The sequence below is a fragment of the Aythya ferina genome, assembly GCF_964211825.1.
Source record: "Aythya ferina genome assembly, chromosome: 5".
NCBI classification, from domain to species: Eukaryota; Metazoa; Chordata; class Aves; order Anseriformes; family Anatidae; genus Aythya; species Aythya ferina.
In genome coordinates, this window is record NC_140301.1 from 24,155,523 (window position 1) to 24,180,721 (window position 25,199).

General features: G+C 34.5%; 1 protein-coding gene across 1 annotated transcript in view; it reads right to left on the reverse strand.

Annotated features, from left to right (window-relative positions):
• Positions 1–25,199, reverse strand: part of AQR (aquarius intron-binding spliceosomal factor) — a 53,585-nt gene that overhangs the window by 16,140 nt on the left and 12,246 nt on the right. Inside the window, exons 11-28 of the mRNA XM_084520266.1 lie at positions 24,512–24,628; positions 23,458–23,571; positions 22,544–22,647; positions 21,949–22,051; positions 20,784–20,904; positions 18,840–18,981; positions 17,915–18,093; positions 16,135–16,302; positions 15,536–15,705; positions 14,622–14,863; positions 13,211–13,357; positions 11,561–11,630; positions 9,073–9,183; positions 7,441–7,550; positions 4,941–5,076; positions 2,935–3,144; positions 1,913–2,050; positions 971–1,042 (exon numbers count right to left, since the gene is read on the reverse strand). Coding sequence (XP_084376392.1) covers positions 971–1,042; positions 1,913–2,050; positions 2,935–3,144; positions 4,941–5,076; positions 7,441–7,550; positions 9,073–9,183; positions 11,561–11,630; positions 13,211–13,357; positions 14,622–14,863; positions 15,536–15,705; positions 16,135–16,302; positions 17,915–18,093; positions 18,840–18,981; positions 20,784–20,904; positions 21,949–22,051; positions 22,544–22,647; positions 23,458–23,571; positions 24,512–24,628 — 2,454 coding nt within the window. The remainder of the gene's footprint in view (positions 1–970; positions 1,043–1,912; positions 2,051–2,934; positions 3,145–4,940; positions 5,077–7,440; positions 7,551–9,072; positions 9,184–11,560; positions 11,631–13,210; positions 13,358–14,621; positions 14,864–15,535; positions 15,706–16,134; positions 16,303–17,914; positions 18,094–18,839; positions 18,982–20,783; positions 20,905–21,948; positions 22,052–22,543; positions 22,648–23,457; positions 23,572–24,511; positions 24,629–25,199) is intronic.

Below are 25,199 nucleotides of genomic sequence, written 5' to 3' on the forward strand. Positions count from 1 at the left end.
CTGATCTTAGAAGGATAAGAGTAAATGTTTTTAGGGAAAGATATGCAACTGTAACAGTGTTAGCCCTCTACTACATCAATCCCTTACATTACAAGGGTAGGGGACACATTTCTTTGCATACAGAGCTACTGCTATGTGGCTTTCTAAAGACTGTCCTATAAACATACCACATGTCACATTAGCTTCAGTTTCCTTCCTTCCTTCCTTCCTTGCATTAATGGCACCCTTCCAACTGCAAGACTTCTATTCAACCATATCACATACACATTCCTTTTATAGCTACCAATTATTGGTTTGCCAAACAGCATAAGCAGCAGTTGATACCAAACTAAACATTTACCAACTTAGCTAAATAAAAGGTGCAAAATTATTGGCCCAAAGCAGACATAGTATAAGCAGCAATTTTTTGTTGTTTGCTGTTTTCATTTTTTTTTCCTTGTGGTGTTATCATCATTAACATCACTTAGAATGTCTCCTCTTTATTTGGCTACAGTTTTCCTCGAAGTTGTAGATACTTGGTATCCACTTTATCTCTGTTAATTTTGACTGAAACTGAACAAGCAACACTGGCAGTCAGGATGACAGAGAGCACTTATGATCTTGGGAAACAAAGTTAGAGCAGTTATTTCATAAAAACTGTTAAAAAATATTATTTAATAAAACTAGCAATGATTTAGCAATATGTATTAAATGAGAAAGAATACAAGTAAGAAAGTGACAAAGCTAGTTCACTTAAATATCTTCATGCTTCCAAAGTGAAACCCTGATAGTACTACTATTTAGTCACCTGTATGTAAGACAAACAACTAATGAAGAATAACATGAGAATTCTTACTGTCTGCTCCATTGGAAATACCAGTTCTATGTTACTTTCTGCACATGATACTTTCCTTTCAATATTTGGTATTGTTCAAGAACACAGACTTTCAATTACATTTTTTTGTAGCATGTTTTATAATTCAGGTCTGACCTGCAACAGGAGAGGTATAAAGGTCTCTATCTCCAGAATCTGTGCAGACTCCTCCATTAAGATGTTGTCATACTGAGAAAATAAAAATAGAGATGCCCATCAGCCAAGTAATACAAGTTAATGTTGTTATTCAACCTACCAAAAACAAGCATCAATTACTTATTTAGGAAATTAAAGTTTTTTTCATTAGTAGGACAATTACAGCAACGTCTTCCTTTATAGGCAAAATATCACTACTACTAAGTCAGTGCCAGTGGATGAAATTCTACTACATCAATGGCAAATCTATCTGTACCAATCAGGCTTTACATCTAGAAAAAAAATCAATGACTGAACTACAGGATATGCTTCCCATATGCCATAATCCATCCTTGATGGAAAAGCATTCTGCAGTGGAGCAAACTTAATTTGGTATTCTTGTAGTGAAGTAGAAAAGGTGCATTTTTGTGATCCAATGGAGTCCATTATAGATGAAAAATACAAAAGAATTATTGGTGGTAATTTTTTTTTTTTCACATCTGTAGTAAATGAATACTTAGGGTTAACACTGCAGAGTGAAAATAGCACTGCATTATAGCTATTTTTCTCAAACTGATCATTTTTTAGGTAAGCAAAGTTACAATAAACATGTTTTTCCCCAATTCATCCTTTATTTTATCACCCAATCATATCACTGCAGTTCATCTCATATGGCAAAGCTAACTTATTTTTATATGCATACACTATTAAGCATTTCAATATATGTAATTTAAAAGCAATCTTTTACTTACAGAACCAGAAGTTAAAATTCTCTTCACTAAAATTACAATTAAAAACAGAGGTAAAAACATGCAACTCAAAATAATCTAGATGCAAAGAATTAAGAGAGATAAAGGTCTAAATGAAGCAGGGGGAATGACAAAAAGAAGAAAAAAAAAAGTGTAGCATCACTAATGTCATTACTTTGAAACCTAATTCAACTAGGTCGTGTCGTTTCAGAGCAGCGTGGGTACAAGTCATAGCAATGATTTTTGCTTCTTTCACCAACAGATATTTGGATCTATCCAGGCCACTGCGGAGAAGTTCAAATGCTCTGAATTCCTGTTGTAGAAAAAAGAAATTTTGAAGAACAGAATTAAAAAATAAATAAAAATACTGCTTATGAAACATATTCACTGAAACTATCTATCTGTCCACCTTTTTAGTAAAATTAAGCAAGAAAGTTATGAGTATGTACTGTTAACAATTCCATCTTGGATTTTTATTTATTTCTTTGTATCCTAAACCTGGAGACAACAGGATTTCAAAACATAAGCTTGTTAAAGTATATCCAAGAATTCTGCAACCTGTATGCATATAAAAATTCTCAGACCATTATTCAGTTGACTCTCAGGAGCCCTCCCCTAAACAATTTTGCTTTACTGGTTCTTCATATTTTCATTCTGTCCTCCACTCCCCTCCCCTTTTTATTTTTTAAACAGCATCATAACATCACATCTAATATTAGAAAGGCCAATACAGGTAATATGATGAAAAGATACCCTGATAACCCTTACCTTAGAGCTTTTAAAAGTCTCTCAAGCAATTTTGGGAAAAAAAAAAATAAGATAAACCATTTATGTTACACTTTTAGGTTATCTGACTAAAGGCAAATCACTGTAAATACAAAGACCCTGTAAGGATCAAGGGAACAGTGAGTGATAAGTGCACCAACTTTAGTAACATAATCAGTGAAAAAGAAGCACATAAAATGGGTGCTTCCTAGGCTTAAAATAAAACAGATTAGACCCTTGTCTCTATTGTGATGGACACCTGAATTACTCAAAGAGGGATGTTCTCACCTGAATGCCGCCCTGCAATATAAAGAAGGTGCCTAAAGGCATATATTGCTTTTAGGATTTAGGGCAAACTGTACTTTGGAACTGTGTAAACTTTCTTTAGGATTAAGCAGATTAATTTACCTTTCACAGTTACATATCACCTACCTCAAGCTGAGTGAATATTTTTTTAATATGTCTAAAACAGCCTTCAGCAATCTCCATATCTTCTTCATAGGATTTGCCTTTGAAAATTGGTTGAGGAGCATTTGCAAAATACTGGTGAAAAGGAAAGAAACTGGACACGTCTGTAACATTTGGCAATTTTCCACCTTTAACTTTCACTTTGCTGATATATTCCTCCCAACGGGACATTACCTATAGTAAACAAAAGTGTCATGCAGATGTGTTTTTAATGTAATGAAGTCATTGGACAGTTATCATCTTGCACACTTACTAAATAAAATAACTGTTTTTAATCACAAAACCAAGATGTCTACATTAGCATTTGATCTTGTATCAGGAGGACATTTTCAAAGCTGTGGTGCAGTGTGTTGAAGTTGGCTGGATGCCAGACCTACACCCAATAACTATCACTGAACCTCCTCACTAGGATGAGGGAAGAAAATACGACAGAAAAGCTTGCAGCTCAAGATAAAGACAGGGAGATTACTTACCAGTAAGCCAGAGGCAAAACAGACTTGACTTGGTGAAAATTAATTTAACTTAATGTGAATTAAAAATGGAGTAGGACACTGAGAAACAAAGACAAAACTAAAAGCACTTTCTCTTTGCACCCTCCCTCCTTTCCAAGCTCAACTTCACACTCTTATTCCTGACCCTTCAACCTCCTTTCCACCCTTCCTGAAGAGCTGTTCCAGCATGGGTCCTTCCCCTAGGGTGCAGTTCTTCAGAAAATAACTTCTGGCCAGGAGCCTGCTCCAGCATGGGTTCTCCAAAGGCTCCAGCTTTCTTTAGGATACCTAAAGAAAGGGTACCGCCTGTTGCGGCATGGACCTCCACAGAGTGCAGTGTATGTGTTTTTTTGTGGCCCTTTAGAGACTGCCAGAGGACAGCCTGCTCGACCATAGTCCTCTCCATAGACTGCAGGAATTCTCTGGCACCTGGAGCACCTCGTCCCCTCCTGCACTGACCGTGGTGCCCGCAGGGTTGTTTCTCTATCTCCTATGCCCCTCCCTGTCTCCCCAGCCATCAGTCCTCTTTCACAGCTGGAGCGATGTGAGATGTTTTTTCATCCTTTCTTAAACATGTTTTCACAGAGGCACCACCAGCATCACTGAATGGCTCAGCTTTGGCGAACAGTGGTTTGTTTTGGAGCCAACTGGAACTGGCTCTGTTTAACCTAGGGTCAGACCCTGGCTACTTTTCACAGAGGTCACCCCAGCAGCCTCCACCTTCTGATATTAAAATCTTGCCACATAAACCTAATGCACAAGCAAACTTCCTGATCATCTCTACTTAAAATACTTTGATTTAAATGCCAAACTGGATTCCTTCAGGAGGAAATTAAACCAGAAAATGTGCTTTAGTAGTGCTCCTAGCAGTCTCCAACACCTAAATGAATGTTTAATAATGTTTAGGAACACACTACAGCTATCCCAAATTAACTTCTCTAAAAATACCTGTAGTGTGGGGATTTGGTCCTAAGTACCATTCCCCAAGTCTGCTTAAGCCATATTACTTGCTAACGTGGACACGGTCAGTGACAGGTACACGGAGGGGAATGAAGGAAAAACAATATACATAAGATCACTGTTCTGTACACTATGCATCTTATTTTAACCATAAAAGCTTTCTAGAAGGAATATTAAGTAGCTGATCTACTGTTTGTCTAAAATACAAAGCATCCCACAGATTTTCTTAATTGAAGGGGAAACTCCAGGTTAGAAAATTTGCCAGTAGTCATGAAGGGCAGGAATGCTAGCCTGATGACTCACAAACTAAGAGGCATGATTTAAAACAATAGCAATACAAGTAAGTAATGTTATAATTATGGCTTTAGCTATTATTGTATTTTGAACCACCAAAGAAAATGCTGTGTGGTTTTGTTTTTTTAAGACTCAATCCTGAAAAATTCACTGTAATTTTTATAGTGTGTTTCCAAAGACTACATTGAGGTCATGTAGTCTCTGTAAAGCTATTTTAGTCCTTACTTGGTATAAGAAAAAGTGGCCAGCTGTTTCACAAGTGTAAGAAACATCTCCCGGGACTCCAAGACTCTCTTGCAATCGCCCAACCTCTCGCAGAAGTTCAAGTCTTCGAGCCAGAACATAATTAACTCTTCCATACCTACAAAATGAATTAAGGTTAACATATTTTGTATTTCAATTTATTTAATCCCAAGTGGTTTATTTAAGTATCACAATGTGATATCACACCTACTAGCAGCTTGCAAAACACAAACGTTTGCTACCTGCTGACTATTTCTATCTTGATAAGCCCTAATAATTTACAAAGCCATGTAAGAACTATTACTGTAAAAGAAGCTTTTTTATCCTATCACATCATTAAAAGTTTCATAAATATTAGTAAAAATATTCTCATAACATGAAAGCATTACTTCCTATGTGCTGTTTAGGAACCATTAGACATTATACAAGCACATGCAAGTTACAGAAGTCTATGGACCATCCATCATAACTGGAACCGATAACCCAAGTTTCTATGCAAGTCTATCTTCCTTTGGTGATACACAAAATGCCTTGCAATAATGCTTTGATCACTGTAACAGACAAGTCTGCATCCACACATAGGAAGTCCTGTACGCAGAGCTGTCCATTGAAAACCTTTTATGGCTGATTAGTTTGTAGCTTACTCCTTCCAGTCTGCTTTTTCTTATCTAATTCATTCCCAGCTTTTTTCCTCTCCTTTAAAAATAATTAAAATAATAATTAAAAAAATCACTGTATCACATTTATTACATCTTCATTTTAAGATAACAAATATGAAAATTGTCGGAATTACAAATGAGGGAAACAGGGCACTTTCTTTTAAAAATACAGATTAGTTAGAACCTCAAATATGAATAAAGGCTAAATTTTGAGTTCCTATAAAACTTACTATTCATAAAACAAACTTTCTGCACAGAAAAAAAAAGACAATCCCTGGGACCTCAATGGGTTCTATTGTCTTATTTACAAAAGTTAGAAAAGCTAAACCTAGTGATTTTAATTTACTAAGAAACAACTGACAATCATATTGTCAGCAACCAGAAAAAACAAGTTTCTCAGGAACTAGGACAGTTAAGATCATCGCAATGTTATTTTTTTTCCTTGAGCAAAACCAATCCATCATTATTACAAGTGACTGCAACCATTTTTTTCCACACTTCCCGATGTCCTCTTATTTCTCACAGTTCAAGTCATACGCCCGCCCTCTGTTATATATTCATTCCTTGCTACAAAAGTTTTCTTTAGCTGTGATTCCCTTTGTTTCTTAAGTGACAGTACCAGTTTAAACAGCTCCTCTGTTTAAACATTTTATGCTGGCAAAACTCACTATTTTGCTGTGTCTACTGCAGGTGCAAAATAGGACAAGAAGCTTGCAAGCAGAAGTTCTTTTAAGTGGTACTGTGCCTTCTAAAGCAGCCTAACACAGAAAACATGAATTCTAAACCAACTTAAAAAAACAGTAAAATAAATACAGAAGGCATATAGGAAATAAACTTCTTGTCTGGAATTACTCCGGAAATTAATGAAAATAGACAAAACAGAACATCTCAGAAAAAACTCCTTTTAATGATGAACACTATAGTTCAAGGAATATTACTAAATCTTAGATATTACTAAATAAATATCTACTCTGACATCATTTCACTAAGTTCTTGGTTATCAAATTTCTGGGAAAAAAAAAATTATATCAAATGATTCATATTAAAAAAAAATCACAAAGTATTTCTTTTGCTAAATGAAACTCAAAGATGTATATGTGAATAACTTCTAGTGACTATATATAATTTTTACTACAACTTCTAGAAGTCAAGGTATTGCTATAATAATACATCACAGTCCAGTTATTTCCAGTGCATGACCCCTATACCCTCACTTGCATTTATGAATGTGGGTAATCCTATTGACGTCAATTGGACTAACATGTAATATAAAACATACAAGTGTTTACCAGAACAGGTTCTCAAGTCTTTGTACTTGATAGCTTGACTTATGAATGTATTTTGCAAAATGTATTACTTACCAATGAAACAAGCAATTTTGTTATTAATCAATATTCTTAAGAAGTAGAAGCACCAAGTTTTACTTCACAGTTACATGTACACAACATTCAGTACACCAGCAGAGATGCTATCATGTTTGCACAAAAATTTAACTTCATCATTCAGATTTCTCCCAGAAAACAGGTCAATTTTATAAAGCACGTGTGTACGTATAATATAGTGAACTACTTTTATTCAAGCAGACGAATTTGTTAACAAGCAATTGCCTGATTTTGTCATTTGGCTACTGAATAGAAATCAAAATTACTTAACCCTACATTGAAAACAAGCGTACTCTACATAACTGCAATTCAATCGTATGAGAAAGGTAAAACTTGCCAAGCATAGCTCCTTGCTCAATGACAAGGGAGGTAGAATGGATTCAACACGTTGGTCTCAGCTACAATACTTATACAAGCTATCGTTAACACCTCCTTTCTCACCTGCTGAAATCTTTCTCTGTCTCTAATTCCTCTTCTCCATGACCCAGACGCAGGAGGTGGCGTTCATCAATGTCTAGAGCCATGATTTTTTCAAACAGCTGGTTCAAGGCCTAAAGATTGACAAGAGCAGGAGAAAAGGTAGCTTTTAGAAACCCTTGCAGTGAAAACCAAAGAATTACTTGTAAAACAGTCAGCAAATAATGCCTATTTTGGTATAACAAAAGCCAAAGCATACATGAAGTCAACACTGAAGCTAGATTGTGTTAATCTTGACAATGGACATATCTGCCTACTGAAGCTCTTGTCTTCACTTCCTTTATGCAACAATTAAATTTGATTTTACATCTTTCGTTAAATTATCTAGTCAAAAAATCTAGTTGATAAAGCTGTCAATTTATACATTTTTCCTCGAGAGGCACAGTTTACAACTAGCTATTTTAGATCACTTAGAAACAATACTGTTCATTTAACTCTTACTGTAAATTAGAAGAGTGCAGTCTGGTGGTGACTGACAGGTACCGTGGCTATTCCATATTTATAAATACATTTTGCTGAACTTAAAGGTTTGCTGTGGCTCCTGCCTTAAACTCTTCAGTTTTCTAAAGCTGAGAATCCACACCTCAATTCAATGTATTCTAAAAGAGCTGAGTCTATAAGCACTGTAACATCAAACCACAAAACTGAGAGTGAAGTACAAGCAGAGCTTGTTCACGTTTAAGTCAAATGGAAGTCATACAAACACGTTTAAGTACATAGTCAAGGCACAGGAAACAAACCCTGCTGAGGTACTAGTTTATTTCCTGAAGTGCAATTTCAGATACTCACATCAAAAATTATTTACTTCCTTTTCTCCACAACAGAAATGCTCTCAACTCTAATGCCAGTTACTCACCCACAACCCGTTGCAGACTGGCCTGTATTTTCCAGGTTTTAACTTACCACCAAAATGAAGCTACACTGTTGACCAAAGGACGGTCAGTGGAAGTACCTGATCTTACTCTAATGAACAAAGATGAAATGCTTTCCAAATGGTAAGCTCAGTTAAGATAGCTGATAAAGGAGATATGATAAGCTACTTAGGGAGACCAGTAAATAATGACTGTAGTTTTCAAAGAAACCCTTCAAAAGCACAGATGGCTTTAGAATAAGAATCTATAATACTATTATTATTATTTTATATATGCTCAAGAATTAGCAGGCAGACTCCATCTCTTACGAATAGGAAGCAAGCATTCATCTGAACAGGCCATTCTACCTTTCCTGCCTTTCCTTGGAAGGATGAGGCACGGAGCAACTGGTGCCTGAGAGAACTAGTTAGTACAAGTCAAGTTTGGCATGCATGCAGTAAATGTGCAATTGTAAAAACTGTGCAGATACTTTTTTTCAAAATACTTCCTAATTTCTATCCCGTAATAAGGTAAATATCCGGAAAACCTCTAATAAATACCTCAGAACTACTATCCTTAAATTCAAAATTTTCATGGCGTATTTTAGAATTAGCAAATCTGCTCACAAGCTAACTTAAGCTTTCATTAGTAAGAAACAACTGCAGTCCTGAACATACTGATTCTCAATATCCGCTGCTCTTCTTGATTTTAACTACAGGAAAATTTCATACATGAAATATCTCACCTGATTAGAGTGAGTAACTATAAGAGTTCGTTGTTCTGGGAAATTGTGATAAAGATTGGATATTATCTGGACCGCAACATCAGTTTTCCCTGTACCAGGTGGACCCACTACCTAAAACCACAAAATAAAGAGAAGAAAAAACAAACAAAAAAATGCACAATTTATAAAAATTCTGCACAGGACTGAAGTATAGCCTGTTGGGGAAAAAAACAAAGCAATCTCACAATCTCCGACAAAAAAAACAAGCAACGCTAACAAAAAAACCATGCTGTTCATCCCCAAGACAGGCTAAACATAAGGGAAAGAGTGAAAAAAAAAAGATACATCAAAGAAACATAACTGAGAAATAATAAGGTGAAGTAAAGAATAGAAGACAGACTCCATTCTCTTAACTTACTTAAAAATCTACAACTGATGATACAACACCAAGAGTTAATGTTTTTAAAGGATCAATTATACCAACAACTTTAACAAATTTTACACATATGACATTTTAAAAGTGTAAATAAATATTATAAACAATATTAAAAACATCTCAAATGTAATTTCTTCAGTGTTAAGAAGCAAATAGCTGCTTTCATATATATTTACACATAACCACACAAATTGTCTGAATAAAACAAGCATGATTTTCTAGCAATCTCATTGCTAGATTCAAAAACAAGTAGGATTGTATTTCTCAACCGTATTTGACAGGAACAAATGAAATAATGACAGAAAATAAAACACAGGCTTATGCTGCATAACTTTTCTCAAGCAGTCTGCCTTCTCTCCTTGCAAACACAAACCAGGTGATTTCATCAAAAAAGCACAAATACATCCTCAAAAAAAGCTGATTTGGTCATTGCTTTTTTGCTGTTGAACTACCAGACTCCATTCCATAACCCCTTCTTAAAAAATGGGTAAATATATTTTTAGCAAAAAAGTTAAAATTATACATATATACACACACATAAAGACCATCTTCTCACAGATTCATATAAGCTGATGGAATATCAGGCACAGTAACGTCTCAAAACGTGAGACAGATGGTAATTATGATTCATTACATACTGCAATAGAAAGTCATTTATAGCTCAGCAAATATTAAATGACACTAATAAACAGTATGCAGTGCTATTCTAAAAAATAAAATGAAAGCAAAAATTAGGTGACAGAGATACAACCTCCCCCTCATTGGCCCTGTTTTGTTTTGTTTTGTTTTTTTAATTATATACTAAAAACAGTAACAAATATTTTTAATTTCTCAGTCTTCTTTCCTGTTGACAATAATATTGATATAAAACAATACTCCTATTCACTGGTGTGGGTGTTCTTACACAAACACTCTAATTATGTAAAACTTAGCAGTTCAGATCATTGGGTTCATTCCAAAAAAAAAAAAAAAAAAACCACCACCCTCCAGCACTGTTGAATAACCAAATTATTTAATCTATCACTGTGACATTTTTACAGCTGTCAAAATAAAAAGCTCCTGATTTATGAATAAAGCTTAAAGTTGGTATCCTATCAACATACAGAGAGTACTGCAACAGAGAACACATCATACTCAAACACTACAAAGAACTCAGGAACTTTTATACATGGTTTAAGACATTATGAGTATCAGCACACCTAGTAAGGCAGTGACAAATGGCATACAATTCTACTGAAATTTATTTTCTCCTTTGTGTTGCACTTTTCATGTGCTAGCTACAGAGTGCAGAGGGAGTAATAAAAACATAAGGGAAGGGAGAAGGAGGACTACTTACTAATGAGTACTACTACTACTAATAAAAAAAATAAAAAATAAAAATTTGCATTAACACCCATGTAGTCCAAGAAGAGATTAACAGTACCAGAGAAGTCATTGCACTGAGGAGTCACTAGCAGGACAGACTACTTCACTGGAATGCAGGCACTTGTAGTCAGCTAAGCCTTGGAGACCTTTGCAGATATTCATTGTTCAGAAATCACTTTCCTAACAAATCTACAACTCTTTTACAGCTTCTTATATCTAAACGTCAGCAGGATATAAAGGAATTATAGATTAAATTTCAGAAGACAGAAGAAAAAAGCCCCCTAAGGACAATTTAGTAACTTTCATTTTCTTCAATGGAGCTAGACCAAACTAAAAATGACGCAAGTACTTTAAAACAGAAAAAAAAGACACACATAGCAGAAGCTAAAACTAGCAATCTAAACAGTCTAAAATTAGCAATTCAAGCACTGAAAAAGTAAGTTTTGATTGTTGTGGGAAGTCTTCAGTCACTAGGACACAGGATCCAGTTATACAGAGATCAAATGTGTTTCCAAAGCACGATTTAGTGAAGATAGGAGGATGTTGAACATTTGTTATTTTCCTATATTTTAAGCTACTAATAGAGTAAGTACCCTCAGAGAGGCTACAGAAACAGGCATTTCAGGTATTTCATTGAATGTACCTGAAGCTAGAATCAAGTGATAGCATAAAATGTTTAAAATAGGTAAATAAATAAAAAATTCTTACCATAGTTAGCCCAGGCTGCATTCCTGCTCGTATAGCTTCAATTTGAGTATGGGTAAATTGAATAGTATTGCTGTAACGAAGAAAATGCACAGAAAATTGACATATTTTGACAGCAGTTTTTGGTAAAAGCAACTGTTTAAAGCCAAACTAATTGGCTATATGTTTCTCCAACTACATGCCTACAAATATTTATATAAATTAAACCAAAATTACAATTATCTTCTTATTAGACCTGGCAATTTTTCAATTTCTAAGCAAGACTGTAAATCACAATGGCCACGTGACAACAAAATCATCCCACTTAAAATGATGTCCTCAGTTATTATTGGCTAAGAGTGCGACAAAATTATTTAGCTATGATTCTTTTTAATCCTATAGTAATAGCGTGACATGCTGAAGTAGCAAGTTAAATGACTTTACTAGATTACCTGGATATAGAGAAAATGTAATGACTTTTTTCCTTTCTCCTTTAAAAAGGCAATCTGACAAAGGATTGTCAAAAAAATTCAATTTCAGATCCTGCTGTTCTTCAAGCAAGAAGAGTTCTACCAAGGCTCTCCCTACTTCACACACTTTAAGCACATACTTATGCCACTCATCTGAAGTAGGAGCAGACCTAAGTTAAAATACTTACACTATATAAAGAGAGTCTTTTAAGTATATGTATGGATTGATTCTTCATTAATTGCATCAAATTATTGCTGATGCTATAATAAAATTCCTTTGCAAAGTGATAAGTAAAGGAATTATTTGTAATGGAATTTTATTATAAGTCTTTGTACGAATAGCTAGCTACCTGTTATTGTAATTACTAAAAAACAGTTTAAGCATGATCAGCGCTTCTTTGCACTGATTAAGTGTTCAGCAAATCCAGTAGCCAGGTTTCCCTGTAAAGACAAAGTTTTCCAAAAAAAAACTGCTAAATTCCAAAAGGTACATTCCTCCTAACACATTCATACTCTTGCAGATATCATAGGTAGGAGTAGATGTTATACTCCATTCCAGTCCCCCTCACCCCTACCCCCATCTTTTAACATGCAGGTCTTCACCTCTAAAAGATCCACAAGTCATTTATTTCATGAATAGGGTCTCATGTTTGTCCTGTGACTGTGCATACAACTTAGTGTTCTGATGATACACAGTATTTCACATTTCTAACTGCTTTTAAAACATATTATTGAAAACAAATGGAAGCTTTTAATGTATTTCGTTCATGTAAGAGACCCTTCAGATTCCAGTGTTACAGAAAAAACAAGTATTTTGCATACTCATACAAGAAAAATACTTATCCACCTCTGTCCTTACTAAGCTCTCAACTGTTACAAAAAGTCATTAGTTAGAAAAGATCAGTAGAGAAAACAAGGGCAATTGCATGAAGCATTAACTTTTCCAATACTAATATTCAAAGTCCTAACAATACTAAAAGCTAGTCTCTCTCCATATTTTTCAATTGAATAGTTTTAAATAGAGAGTGGATAATAGAGTACTTTGATTTAAATACAAAGCATAATAGTCTCATATCCAAATCTTTTTTTGGTAATGAAATCAAAGTGACATTTAATTTATGATGTACAACATGATATTTTGAGTTCTGAAACTGAACTGCTATGCATGTTACCATTTGCAACCAAGTCCACATCCATCTATTACCGTTTAGGTTGATTATATGGATATGGTCCCCTGTTCGGAATGACATGAGGCTCTACAATCAACGTTTTAGTTTCTTCAGGTTTTTCTTCATTCCCATCATCTTCTTTTCTTTTCTTTCCTTTACCTCCCTGTATTGGGAATGTTATCCTGTAACACATAATATAAATTTACACTTCAACACATGCGCTATGACACTGGATTGTCTTAGAATTTTTTTAATGAAGAAAGATTTTTTCATCACCATAAAGATAAACTTTCACACAACAGGGTAACAGGAGATGAAGATAGCAAAATGTTGATGAGTACATGGAAAAGAAAAAATATGTTGGTAAAGCAGCCTTTAAGAAAGCATATTTGACAAAAAGTATGTTAAAAGCGTACTTTACATAGCTATAAAAGGCAAGGGCAGTGCTGTGAGACAACTGGAAGAACACTGACAGCAAAAAAATTTAGAAATAAAAACTTGAGGAAAGGGAGATAATTAAAAGCACTTCATGGTAGAAGAACTCCAACAGCAATCCAATCATCTTGATACAACAATGCAGACATTTTTAACATCGATAATCTCTTAGTCTCTTTAGAAGGCAAAGATACAGCAATAGGAAGAACAACAAATAGCTCTTCATACAGAGGAAAATCTGTATTTTGACCCAAGATCTGAAAATTAACAACAGTTCATCAAGGGAAATTGCATGTGGTAGCTTTTTGTGATTCCTTCAAACTATTACATTATTTATATAGCGTTAGTACTTTCTCCACATACACTCTACATGCCATGTTTCAAAAAAGCTGTTAAAGCTTGTTAAAGCTCCATGCAATGCAAAATTCAGTTCCAAAAGCACAAGGAAGCCAACAAAGAGGGAAGAGAACTTTCAAATCTAAAAATTAGTCACTAAAATTCTGGGATGGAAAACAGTACCAGTGAAACAAAACACCTAAATCTCACTTTCTACCTCACAAAGGTAGGCATCCTATTTCAGAGACCATTTCTAAAATAAGGCAAGCATTATGGGATATCAAACTTTAACTGATGTTGAAATTGCTGTAATTTGCTTCAATGTGACATATAAGGAAATTTTGTAAATAAAAATCACTAGGCTGAACTTGAGGTGGGTAGGTAGCACAACCAACAAGGGAATACTATGTGTCTTGATTCTATTTCACACTTGCTTTTCTCATAAAACCAATAGGCTGACCTACAAGTAACACTGAGACATATGTTTGTACACAATAGCTAAGATGGTCCTGAGTCTAACTGTAGTATACAGCTACCTCAATTATACAATTAAGTCTTGATACTAACATATGAACACGTTTTCTTAAAAGAAAGAGCACCTGACTTCAACCTCTGAACTCAACTGACAAGGCAGCAAGAATACCAGATGAGGAGTACTTGAAATTTTGAGATCACCTGAAGGGGGGTACTTGCAGATCTGGATTGTCAACAGTCACTTTAATATTATACCCAGGAAAGCTAGCTTTTAAGTGATCAATGGACAGGAAAGTGTCATTAAAATCCAGAGATGCAATCTGATTTGGCATTTTTGAATAATGTGCACTACTTGGGTCTCCATATCCAAGAATGATATCATGCAGCCAGTCAGGAACCACACAATCTGTGTTCATCAAATTCCTAATAGTCTCCAGAACAGCCTGTAAATTGGAGAAGGGAAAAAAAAAAAAAAAAAAAAGATTGGAGGGTGACTTTTTAACCGAGAAAGTATGACATATTAAAGACTAACCAAGTCATTCCAGCATGTTAGCATGTATCAGTCTTTCACTGACAGTTATTTTTTAGACAAGTCAGTATCTATACAGTGCATATATGCAAAAACTAAAACAGTGTCAAATTCCTAAGCTGTCCTGTCAGTAAAGAGCTACAAAAGAGCACACATTTCTGTTTCACAATCTTCTCCGGGACTTCCAGAAGGCCATTCTGTTTGTATCACAAATGCATTAGAATTTCTGCATGCTTATAACATGGGAATATAAGCTTATAGCCCTGGAACGCAGAGGAACACAGACGCCTTGACCCAAAAGGCCAAACACAACTAATCTGTACACTATCTCTTGAAAGACTGAAATTATAAACTTTTTTTTTTTTTTTCTCTCAAATCAATGCTCAAATGAATTAAGATTGTTCTGATTTTCAGTTACTCCAGCACTTAGCTGTAGGAAGAAATTATCATCTGCTGATGGGCTCTGAGATCCTAAAGTGTTCCAACTCCATTTGGAAAGGCTACGTACACATCACTAAAATGAACTAATTTCAGTCAGGAAAACTTCATCTGAATGTGCTAAGTATCAAAGAGTATCAAACCTTACCTTGAAGTTGTTTTCTTTTGGTTTTCTTCTCATTATAATATTAAATGTCTCATAGACATCTTCTGCTCCATTTTGGATTGTATTGGTCATGTCTTGTTGATACTGGTTTGGGTCCAGAAATACTCTGTACGTTCTGCAATCCCCTTTCAGTCTAGGTTTGGGTTCGGGTCCTGCCCATAATGAAATAGTAAAATTAAAATTTGACATGTTGCCAAAAGTAGACTAGCACCCAGATAAATGACCCATGATCGCTTCTGAAACGTATTTTAAACATATTCATATAATTATTTTCTGCACAGCACTTCAAACATTGTTTCATGTTTTTACACCATTTCTAGTTGAGTTTTAGAATACAAGCTATTTTATTCTTAAACCAAAAATGTAGTATGCATATTTAATTAAATCCACTTTTATCAGATTGTACCAGAGGAAAATAATTAACCTCTCTTGGGACTGCATATATAAATATAATATTTTTTCTCCAAGGAAGTGTTTTCCAATAATACTTCAGTCTGTGTTATTTACAATAGAAGCAAGTTAATAATTAAAAAACAACAAAAGACAGACATATATTTAAAACAAGTTTTGGTGCATTATACCTTCTTCAATAACACGGCCTTTCTCATCCAGCATCCCTTGGATTTCACAGCCTCTGACATATACCAGGCCAGTTTGCTCAACAAAAGGTCGCCGTCGGTCAAACTTAGTGCCATAAGGTTGTGTGGGACGTACCGTAACCAAAAAACAGACATCGTGTTTACGCAGACCTGAGTCCAAAAAGGAACATTGAGTGAACTGACTGAATGCCATTTTCCTTTTCCATTCTTTAAATATATATACTGTTAATAAAAGTAAAACTCCACCTGCTTAGATCATAATGTATTCTGTTTCAAACCATCCCTTTAACTCAGACGATACAGCACCATAGTAAATTGTCTTTTCCACTACTCTTACATACTAAAATCTGCTAGGACTTCAGATAGAAGGAGAAGAAACTGATTGCTTTTTTCATGACATCACACTTCATATTCTGAGATTATTCTGCTTCCAATAATCTTATCTCAAAAGTAATGCGTCATTAATCTCTTATTCTTGTTGCTTTCTTCTGGATTACTCTCAATTTTATTTTTTAACAATTTAAGTGTGGTGCCTAGAACGAGCATAAAATTCCAAAGTTACTTCAGTTATCTTCTTAGTAGGGTATAAGGTCATTTAACCAAGTTATTTGTTTTCCATGCTACATTGCAGTTTATAGAGCCCAATATGATTTGGTAGAGTGTTTTTCCCTCAGGAGTAGCGTATTGTTGTGGAGTCACATTTGCTTTTGAACCATGATGAACTCTGACTTTTTCCCTCCTGCACAGCTACTGCCTAACAAGTTACTCTCCAAACATACGCTTGTGCAGTAAATTGTTCTTGTTTAATTTAATTTCTTTTATTAATCTCTGTTGAATTATACCTTACTTTTAAAAGGTCTTTTCTCTACTTTGCTGTTGTCATTTTGAACACTAACCCTTTCTTCCAGTATACCTACCAATTCTCACGTATCTGCGAGAAAAAATTCAGTAAACACACACTGCATTCCACTACAAAATTAGCAGACTTTGCACAGCATTAAGATCATTGAAGAACTTCATTTTATAGACCTCCTTTATCTGAGGTAAGTACTTTCTCATTATTCACCGGATGTTGTTATCCAACTTTATGTAGTTTCATCAAGACCTTGTTATGCCAGACAACGAGTTATCAGTTCTTCACCTCTGTCCTGATTCAGCAATAGTTTTAACTATTTGTTTTAAACATTACCTAGCTTAAAGCGTTACTGCTTTTGATCTCTCAGAAACTATTATAGTGTTTAAAAGCAGTGGAGGAAGGATCAACCTACATTGGAAAAGTAGAACCACAAGAAGGATATTAGCTACTGGAATATTCCTGCAATCTAACAATATTCAGGACATGGTATGTTAATGAATGCCAGAGTTTTACCATGATCAATTAAATAATCATAAATTTAAAAGAAGAGCCTATTAAAGATAACTGGAAAAAAAGAGAAAACATTGGAAAAAAAAAAAATTTGTCTGAGTCATTTACCCATACAACCTAACGCTAAAATGTTTAAAAGCATATGCAATTCTGTTGAAGCAGAAGCATGATTAGAAATTACATCTCAATATTAGTAACAAACTTGGATCTATCTTAATCTTTGTTTCAGGAAAATCCCAATTTCTTGGGCTTGAAATTTGAATAACATGCTTTTAAACAGTGTATTAAGATGGACAAGTCTACCTCAGATACAGAACTCTACAATTAAAATTAAGGCAAAGGATATTTTGATGAGCATTTATTTTGAGCATCTTATTTCAAAGAACCACATGGTACCTTCCCATTCATCTTTGATGCTATCTCGGACATTCAAATTAATTGTGACATCTGCTCGGACTCGCATAGGCCAGTTTTCACCAATATTGGGCTTTGCAACCTCCACCACTGTGAAAGAGACAATGGGTTGTGCCATCCTAGCCCATCCACCAAAAACCACGCCTCCATATTCTGACAGCCTTAAAAAAAATAATAAAAAAATAGGCTTGTTAGTCATTATCTGATAACAAATTCAGTTCCTAAACTCTGACAAAATTCATCTCAGTCAACTCTAAGAAAATAGAAGTCTTAATTTTACATGCTACTGAACTAGATTAATGTTATCCTGCATTTTAGAATTGAAATGTAACATGAACTGATTTATTTTTACATTTCAAGAAGCAAGGGCAACTTATGCTGGCATTATTAAAAAAAAAAAAAAAAAGAAGAAAATCAAAGTCAGTGAGAAAATAAGAAAAAGGGAAGATAACAAACAGCAAATAATGAGTATAAGAGAGGCCATAACAAATGACCCCTTGAAACATAAAGAGGATCAAAGTGTGGCAGATGGTAGATTCAAGAATACTCAGTAACACATTTAATATACAAGAACTGATGGCAGAGTTTCCATATTTCATGAAGTCAGAAATGCTCAGCTCAGTACTTTTATGTTATGTTGTTAACACAACAAAGGTTGGTTGTTAACATCCAACATATGTTCTTAACATATCAGGTATACATATTCACCCGCTCTTGCAACATAATCTGACGGGACGGCAACATCCTGTGGAAGAAGTTAATACAAAACAAAATAACATTTTAAATTATAATAAAGTATTATGTATTTAGTACACACACAACATCAGTTATTCATTCTCAAAGTCACTTTGATCAAAGTTGAGCTGCACCAGTTTATAAATATTTTGCATCAGTTAATATATATTACCATGGTTTCATCCTACTGACACTGTCTTCAATATCCTGTCTGATTTCATAGGTGGACTCTAAGCGGAAGAGATTGAAGTTCCTTAGCAGGTAATCATGAAGAGTCAAAAACTGTAGATTCAATTTGGGAAGTGCAAGACAGCCTAAGGTGGATAGAGGTGGTAGGCAAGAGGTATTTGATGAGAAAAAAAAAAAAAAAAAAGAACATGAATTAATATATTGGTTCTACAAATTCATAAACATATTATAAAGCACTATAACTGCTGGAGTTATCCTAGAAGATTCTAAAAACTTATCTTTTTATGAATATACTTCACTAAAAAAGTACACATTTTTCTCCTTCCCTCCCCCAGATTTTCCATTTTTCTCTAGATGAACCTGCACATGATTAAAGGAATTTTCATCCTTCTGGCAGTAATACAGGGGACCAATGAAAGACTGAATCTTTTGCAGTTTTCAGACTCCCATGAAAATGACTTTATGAAAACCAAACCAAAACAAACAAGCAAAAAAAAAAAACAAATGTAATGTAAAGTAATTGTACCTTGCAATTCAACAATTAAACCAGCATTAAAAAGGCTCATTTACTAGTAAACAATGCATTAAACAGCAATTCTCTGACTCCAATCCTTTATGTTTATTAAAAAACACAAAAATCACTAATGTAGACAAAAAAATTTAAGCCAATAAATCAATTTTGAATAAACAACTTTTCCCAAAAGTTTGTTAATGATTATAGATTTTTCAGTGAAAATGAAAACATAGGAAAATTAGATTTAAGAGTATCAAGGAGTATCAAAACTCCTAGAGAAGTCCACATAACTACTTGCATACCCTTAAGGTAGTCTTAGATGTGAATCTGCCATAATAAAAATTGTTAAATGTTACTTATCATTACTGGACTACTCTTCCAGTTTGATACCTGTGCTTAACACCTGTGAAAGCATCAGGCATTTGTAACATGCAATATTATCCTTGAAACCAGTACTACACACTGGCTTTCACGTGTTCTGAGATATATTGGCAGTAAAGAAAGGCAACAGAATACAACTTCTATTCTGGAAAGCTACATGGTGATAAAATCCTTTAACACATTTCCCAACACCAAGTAACAAGCCCTGTCCTGTAAAGCTAGTTATATGCACAAAGGGCAGGGCCTGAAGCAACTCCTCTTATGGCTGCACAGCATTTATCAGACAGATACTCTTCTCTCCCGTTTTATTTATTTATTTTAAAGAAATATCTCTTTCTCAGGCTAAATTAGTTGTCTTTAAGTTTCAGACAAAAAGAATTTTGCTGCTTTAAAGAACACAGAAAAGAAACATCTCTTCTTGGGCAGATATATAAATGGTATTTGTATCATATATGTATGCAAAAGATCCTCTGTTGTCCATAAACCTACGTTACCTAAAGTGGTTAAGATTCAAATGTCTATCTTTCTAATCATCATTGGTGCTTCATAAAGAAATCACCCCTCTAAACTATATCTGCTTAACAAAATTTATTAAGTCTTATATCCACACAAAAAGCCCACTTCTGTATGAAATTTATACGGACAAGGGTATAGAATACACTCTGTTCAAACCAGAAACATACTCTGCACTAGTCTTTTGCACTGATTTTCTGCTGCGTATTTAAAACCTGTTTCACCTCACTGAAACCATGTGGAGGTATAGTGTATTTGTTGCCCAGCTTACAGGTAAAGAATTGGCTTTATGTGAACACAAACTCTTGGATTTTTCTTGAAATATACTATTTTTTCACTAACAATTTCACGTCAGAGTTCTTGAGTCACATGTCAAAAATCTGAAAGCTGACCCTTCCCTAAGATACTGAAATGTGCCAATTGCTGCATAAGTTCCGAAGACAGGATAAGCACAGATATCAGAACTGCTTTTTAGAGCATTTACTGCCCTGTTCTGCCTTTACTGAACACTTATCATACCTTCTCCAGAATAATATTCAGTTGGGACAATATTTTCATCCCAAATAATCTTCTCCGTGGGATACAGAGGCATCTGGTTGAGTTGCTGAATTTGAGATATTCGTCTCTCATGACGGGAAACCTAAAGGATGCATTTAGAACATTTAAAAGTCGAAAAAAGAACAATAAAGCTATCTTTGAAACACTAGTATTAATCCATAAGAACGCTGGTGTTCATTTGCCATTTCCTGTTTTAATAACTTTTTTTCTCCCAATTAAATATAACAATTATAATAAATATAATAATAATAATAATAAATATACAATTGCATTGAAAGATATTCCAACTATCTATCATAGCTCTGGAATCAAACAATCACCTGATGAAAAATGGCACAACAGAACCGAAAATACTCAGTGCATACTTTGCAGAGAATCTAATTAAAATGAATTTAAAAATTATATATTTTTTGCATTAAGCACATGTTCAATAGCTAAGTGTAGCATTGCTCATCCAGCAATAGCTACTCTTAATTCCATCAGGGAGAATAAAAAAAATAAAAAAAAAAAAAAAAAAATCAATATTACTATACTGTCAGCTGAACAAACATCTCTTCATAGTATCAGTACTCATCATATTCCTACTACCTAATACTTAGAAAAATCATATAAACATTTTTGAAGGAAAAAAACAACCACAAAAGAGTTCTGAAAGACACTGAAAACAAATACACCTTTCTAATATTGATTCTAATATCAGTATTTGATACCTACAGTAACTGTTAATACACTGAATATCCAAAAATAAAAATCTTGTGCATGAAACGGTGTTACAAATAGGTTTGGGAAACCAAACAGATAATGGGCAGCTAGATTTATTTTAGCATTTTTTGTTTTTAAAAGAGAAAAACAGTGACTATATAAATAACTTTTCTGGAAGAACACAAAACTGTTGCTTGGCTTTGCTTATTGACCTTTACAGTTACGCCAAGTATACTAATTTCTTACGAAAACTACTTTTATACATTAACATTTCCAAATATTTAATTTATATGGTTTAAAACCCCATCTTAGTGTCTACTTTACTGTTATAGCACTGCTGTGGTTCACTGGTGATTTAACAAGAGGTGCTAAATAGCTACTTTACTACAGTTTAGTTGCTAAATTATATGAATGGCAGTTTTACCAGCAGCTCTAGCAGAAAATCCTTTTCATAGCCAGTGTCATTCCCTTCAGGAAGAGGAGGCAGTAAGCAGAGGTATGATGCCACCTGGTGGAGCGTGTTTGAGCTGCATAATAGAAGATAAACTTTAGTGACAAATACTGAAAACCTGTGAAAAACAGGTTATGAGTATCTTTTTTTTTTAAAGTACAACTACGAAATTTCATGAGAGTGAAAAAAAGCTAAATTAAAATAACTGTAGCAGTAATTGCCTTATAGTAAATAACCTTTATTTAAAACAAACAAACAAACAGCTAGCTATTTTCCAGGAAATTAATACTTTTTCTTCACATTAGAAAAAATGAAAAAGTTATTTTTCTTACGGTGGATTTCTGAGAATTCACTACCAATTTCTACTAGTGGACCCAAACTCTCTATTTCTCCCTATTTCAACACGTGTAAAGGCTCCAAAAGTGACGAAATATGAATTGGTCTTACTAATGTGAGAAGCCATACAGAAAGTCTTACTAATGTGAGAAGCCATACAGAAATTTGTTAAATTAAAAAACTGAGAACAAAGAACATCAATTTTATGTTAAATTTCATTCTGATGCATTACCTGAGGGGTCCAAATAACTTCACCAGTGAATCACGAGTATCTACTGCAGCCACATTTGAGAGTGCGAAGTCATATAACTCTGGGAAATGTGCAAATGCTGTTCTCTACAAAAAGACCCAACCCCCCAAAACTGAACGTAAGCACATTAATGAAGCAATTAAACAACAATCTAAATATTTGTACAAAACAATGTTTTCTTCTGATTCGTAACACAAAGTACCCTGTGGACAATTTCAGACTAGAAATAAAAAAAACAGGTGAAATCTCCATTTTTCTGAGCACCACCTATTTATTATTCCTGGACTTCTGATATACTGTCTTTCTGATACACCACCTATCAGCATTTGTTCTGTCATTAAAATAAAAACATAAGGGGACAGACATGTAGACTTGTAGACAATTAAGGAAGACAAGGAACAAATTTATTTTAACCATGCTTCCTTGAATTTTATTGTCAAAAGTGATGTGAAAAACTCTGGTAAGCGTAGCTTTCCTTATATGACTATACGCAATGTGAATCTTTATTTTCTATCTCTTATGTAGAAGGTACCATTATTGCTATCATGTGTGGACTGAACTTGAAGAAATGATGCCACCTACTGCATAACCATAAATCGGGTTCCTACTGCACTGAATGTTCACTTCTGAACAGATTTAATGGGTGCAGTTCACCTAACTTAAAAACATCAAAACTGATGGTGTTTTGCTAGAGCATTTTATTTAGTCTTAGTCACATATGTGAATTAAGTCTTCCGTATAGCAGAGAAAGTCAAATTATAACTATTCCTGAAACTCAACATAAAAATTAAGGGGTTTGCTTTGGGAAATAGCCTAATTTGTACATAGAAGAGTTGTATAAAACTACAAAAAACAAAAAAAAAAACTACATCCATTCACGCCCCTAAACACTTTACCTGTAAAGAAGTAATTCTATCATAGTGAATTGTCGTCATCTCATTCTCTGTCAAAGCATTTCCAGTCTGATCATTGATTTCAAAGCCAGTGTAGAATTTAAGCATATCTAAAAGCTGAGACATTATGCATACAAATTAGTGGATTAACAATAAGAGGCACCTTACCACAAACAAAAAAATACCATTTAACAAACAAATCTGAGCACCATGCACAAACAAGTTTATCAGAGTACTTCAAGAAACAGACCACGGACTGGTATCTAAATCTGGTTGATGCGCAAAATTTTGGTAGGTATCTCATCAAGCCATAGAAACTATAGCACAGACCATGGCCAAAGTTGTTTCTTCTACAAATCAGTATTAGAAACTAAGTATACTACATTGACCTAGCCAGAGGTTCAGAGACACTGAATTCAACCTCTGGCTTGCTGCTATCAAAAGGGAGAGGTCTTGCTTCACTCCTGCCCTCTCTGATGCCAGCCCTGGAATTAATCCTACTTTTCAATGATTTTCTTCTTCCAAGTTACATATTGTCAATCAGATGTGTTGCTGGCTTTCTGTTTCATCGACCCTCAGAATAACTGAACACATGCCAGAGATCGGGGACAGTAAGCCTCAAGAAAAGCAGCTGAGAAGCAGAGAAGGGAAAAGATCTTCAGATCCTTAGTAATATACTGTCTGTGGCTGAGTAAAATGAAGGACAGTAGTGAATAACATCTGCATTGTAGAACTGCCAGAGGTCAAAACAAAGGCAAGAATGCATTAGTGACATGACTTCTGTTATTCATGGGGTAAAGCAAACCATAAGTTCCATTGCTTTCTAGGTTGTACTTTTCAAAACTGCTGAAAAACAGCCAGAAATGTAAAAACAGACACACAAAGACACAGTTTAGAAGGGACTACTATCTGAAGGACTTAAATAAACATACGATTTGCATGCATCAGAAATATTCATAAAAACCTGTCTTAACAATCAAACATAAAATACAGCAATTGCAATATTCAGAGTTGCATCAGAATGAAGTAAGTTATTTTCAACAACTTCCTATTTCACCTGGCAGAAGAGATGACCTTCCTTCTCTCTCTTGGCAAGACTAGATAGGTAACAGTGAACAACAAGATGGGAGTCATCCAACACTGTGTTAAACCAGCGTCGTGTGGGAAGCAAAGCCTGTGGCAAACAATCTCATGTTAGTACAAGCAGTTCTTCAAAATTTAAGAAATCTTAGTTTCTCAAATTTCCATTTCAAGAAAGCAGATCAAGGTAGATTGCTGCACAGTTATTTTCGTATCTAATACCCTAACAGAGGTCTTCATATTAAAGCAGCATTTACCTGTGCCTGTTTTTTATGTGGGTAGGCTGCTATGAACACTGACTTTTATAGGTCTGGTAGCATGGCACAAGCTCATCACAAGGCAGAATGCTCCTATTAGCAATAAAACTAAATTAATTATAGCAATTGTTCTACTACTAAATGTCTGTATAATCATTGTGTATTACATGATACATCAAACTGCTGCAATATTGTTTTAAATGTGTGCATTCTACACTCATTTCAGTCATTACTGCTTCAGCAAATTCTGTCTTATTCCAAAGTGTCTTCTAAAGCTCAAATTATTTAAAATATAATTTGTTACTTGTGTGAGAAGGTCTTTTAATGTTTTACTTTTAATTCTGGTACCGTGAAGCTTAAAGTTGTCCCATTTTCTCAGTACCTGCAGATAGAAAACCTCACTTGGCC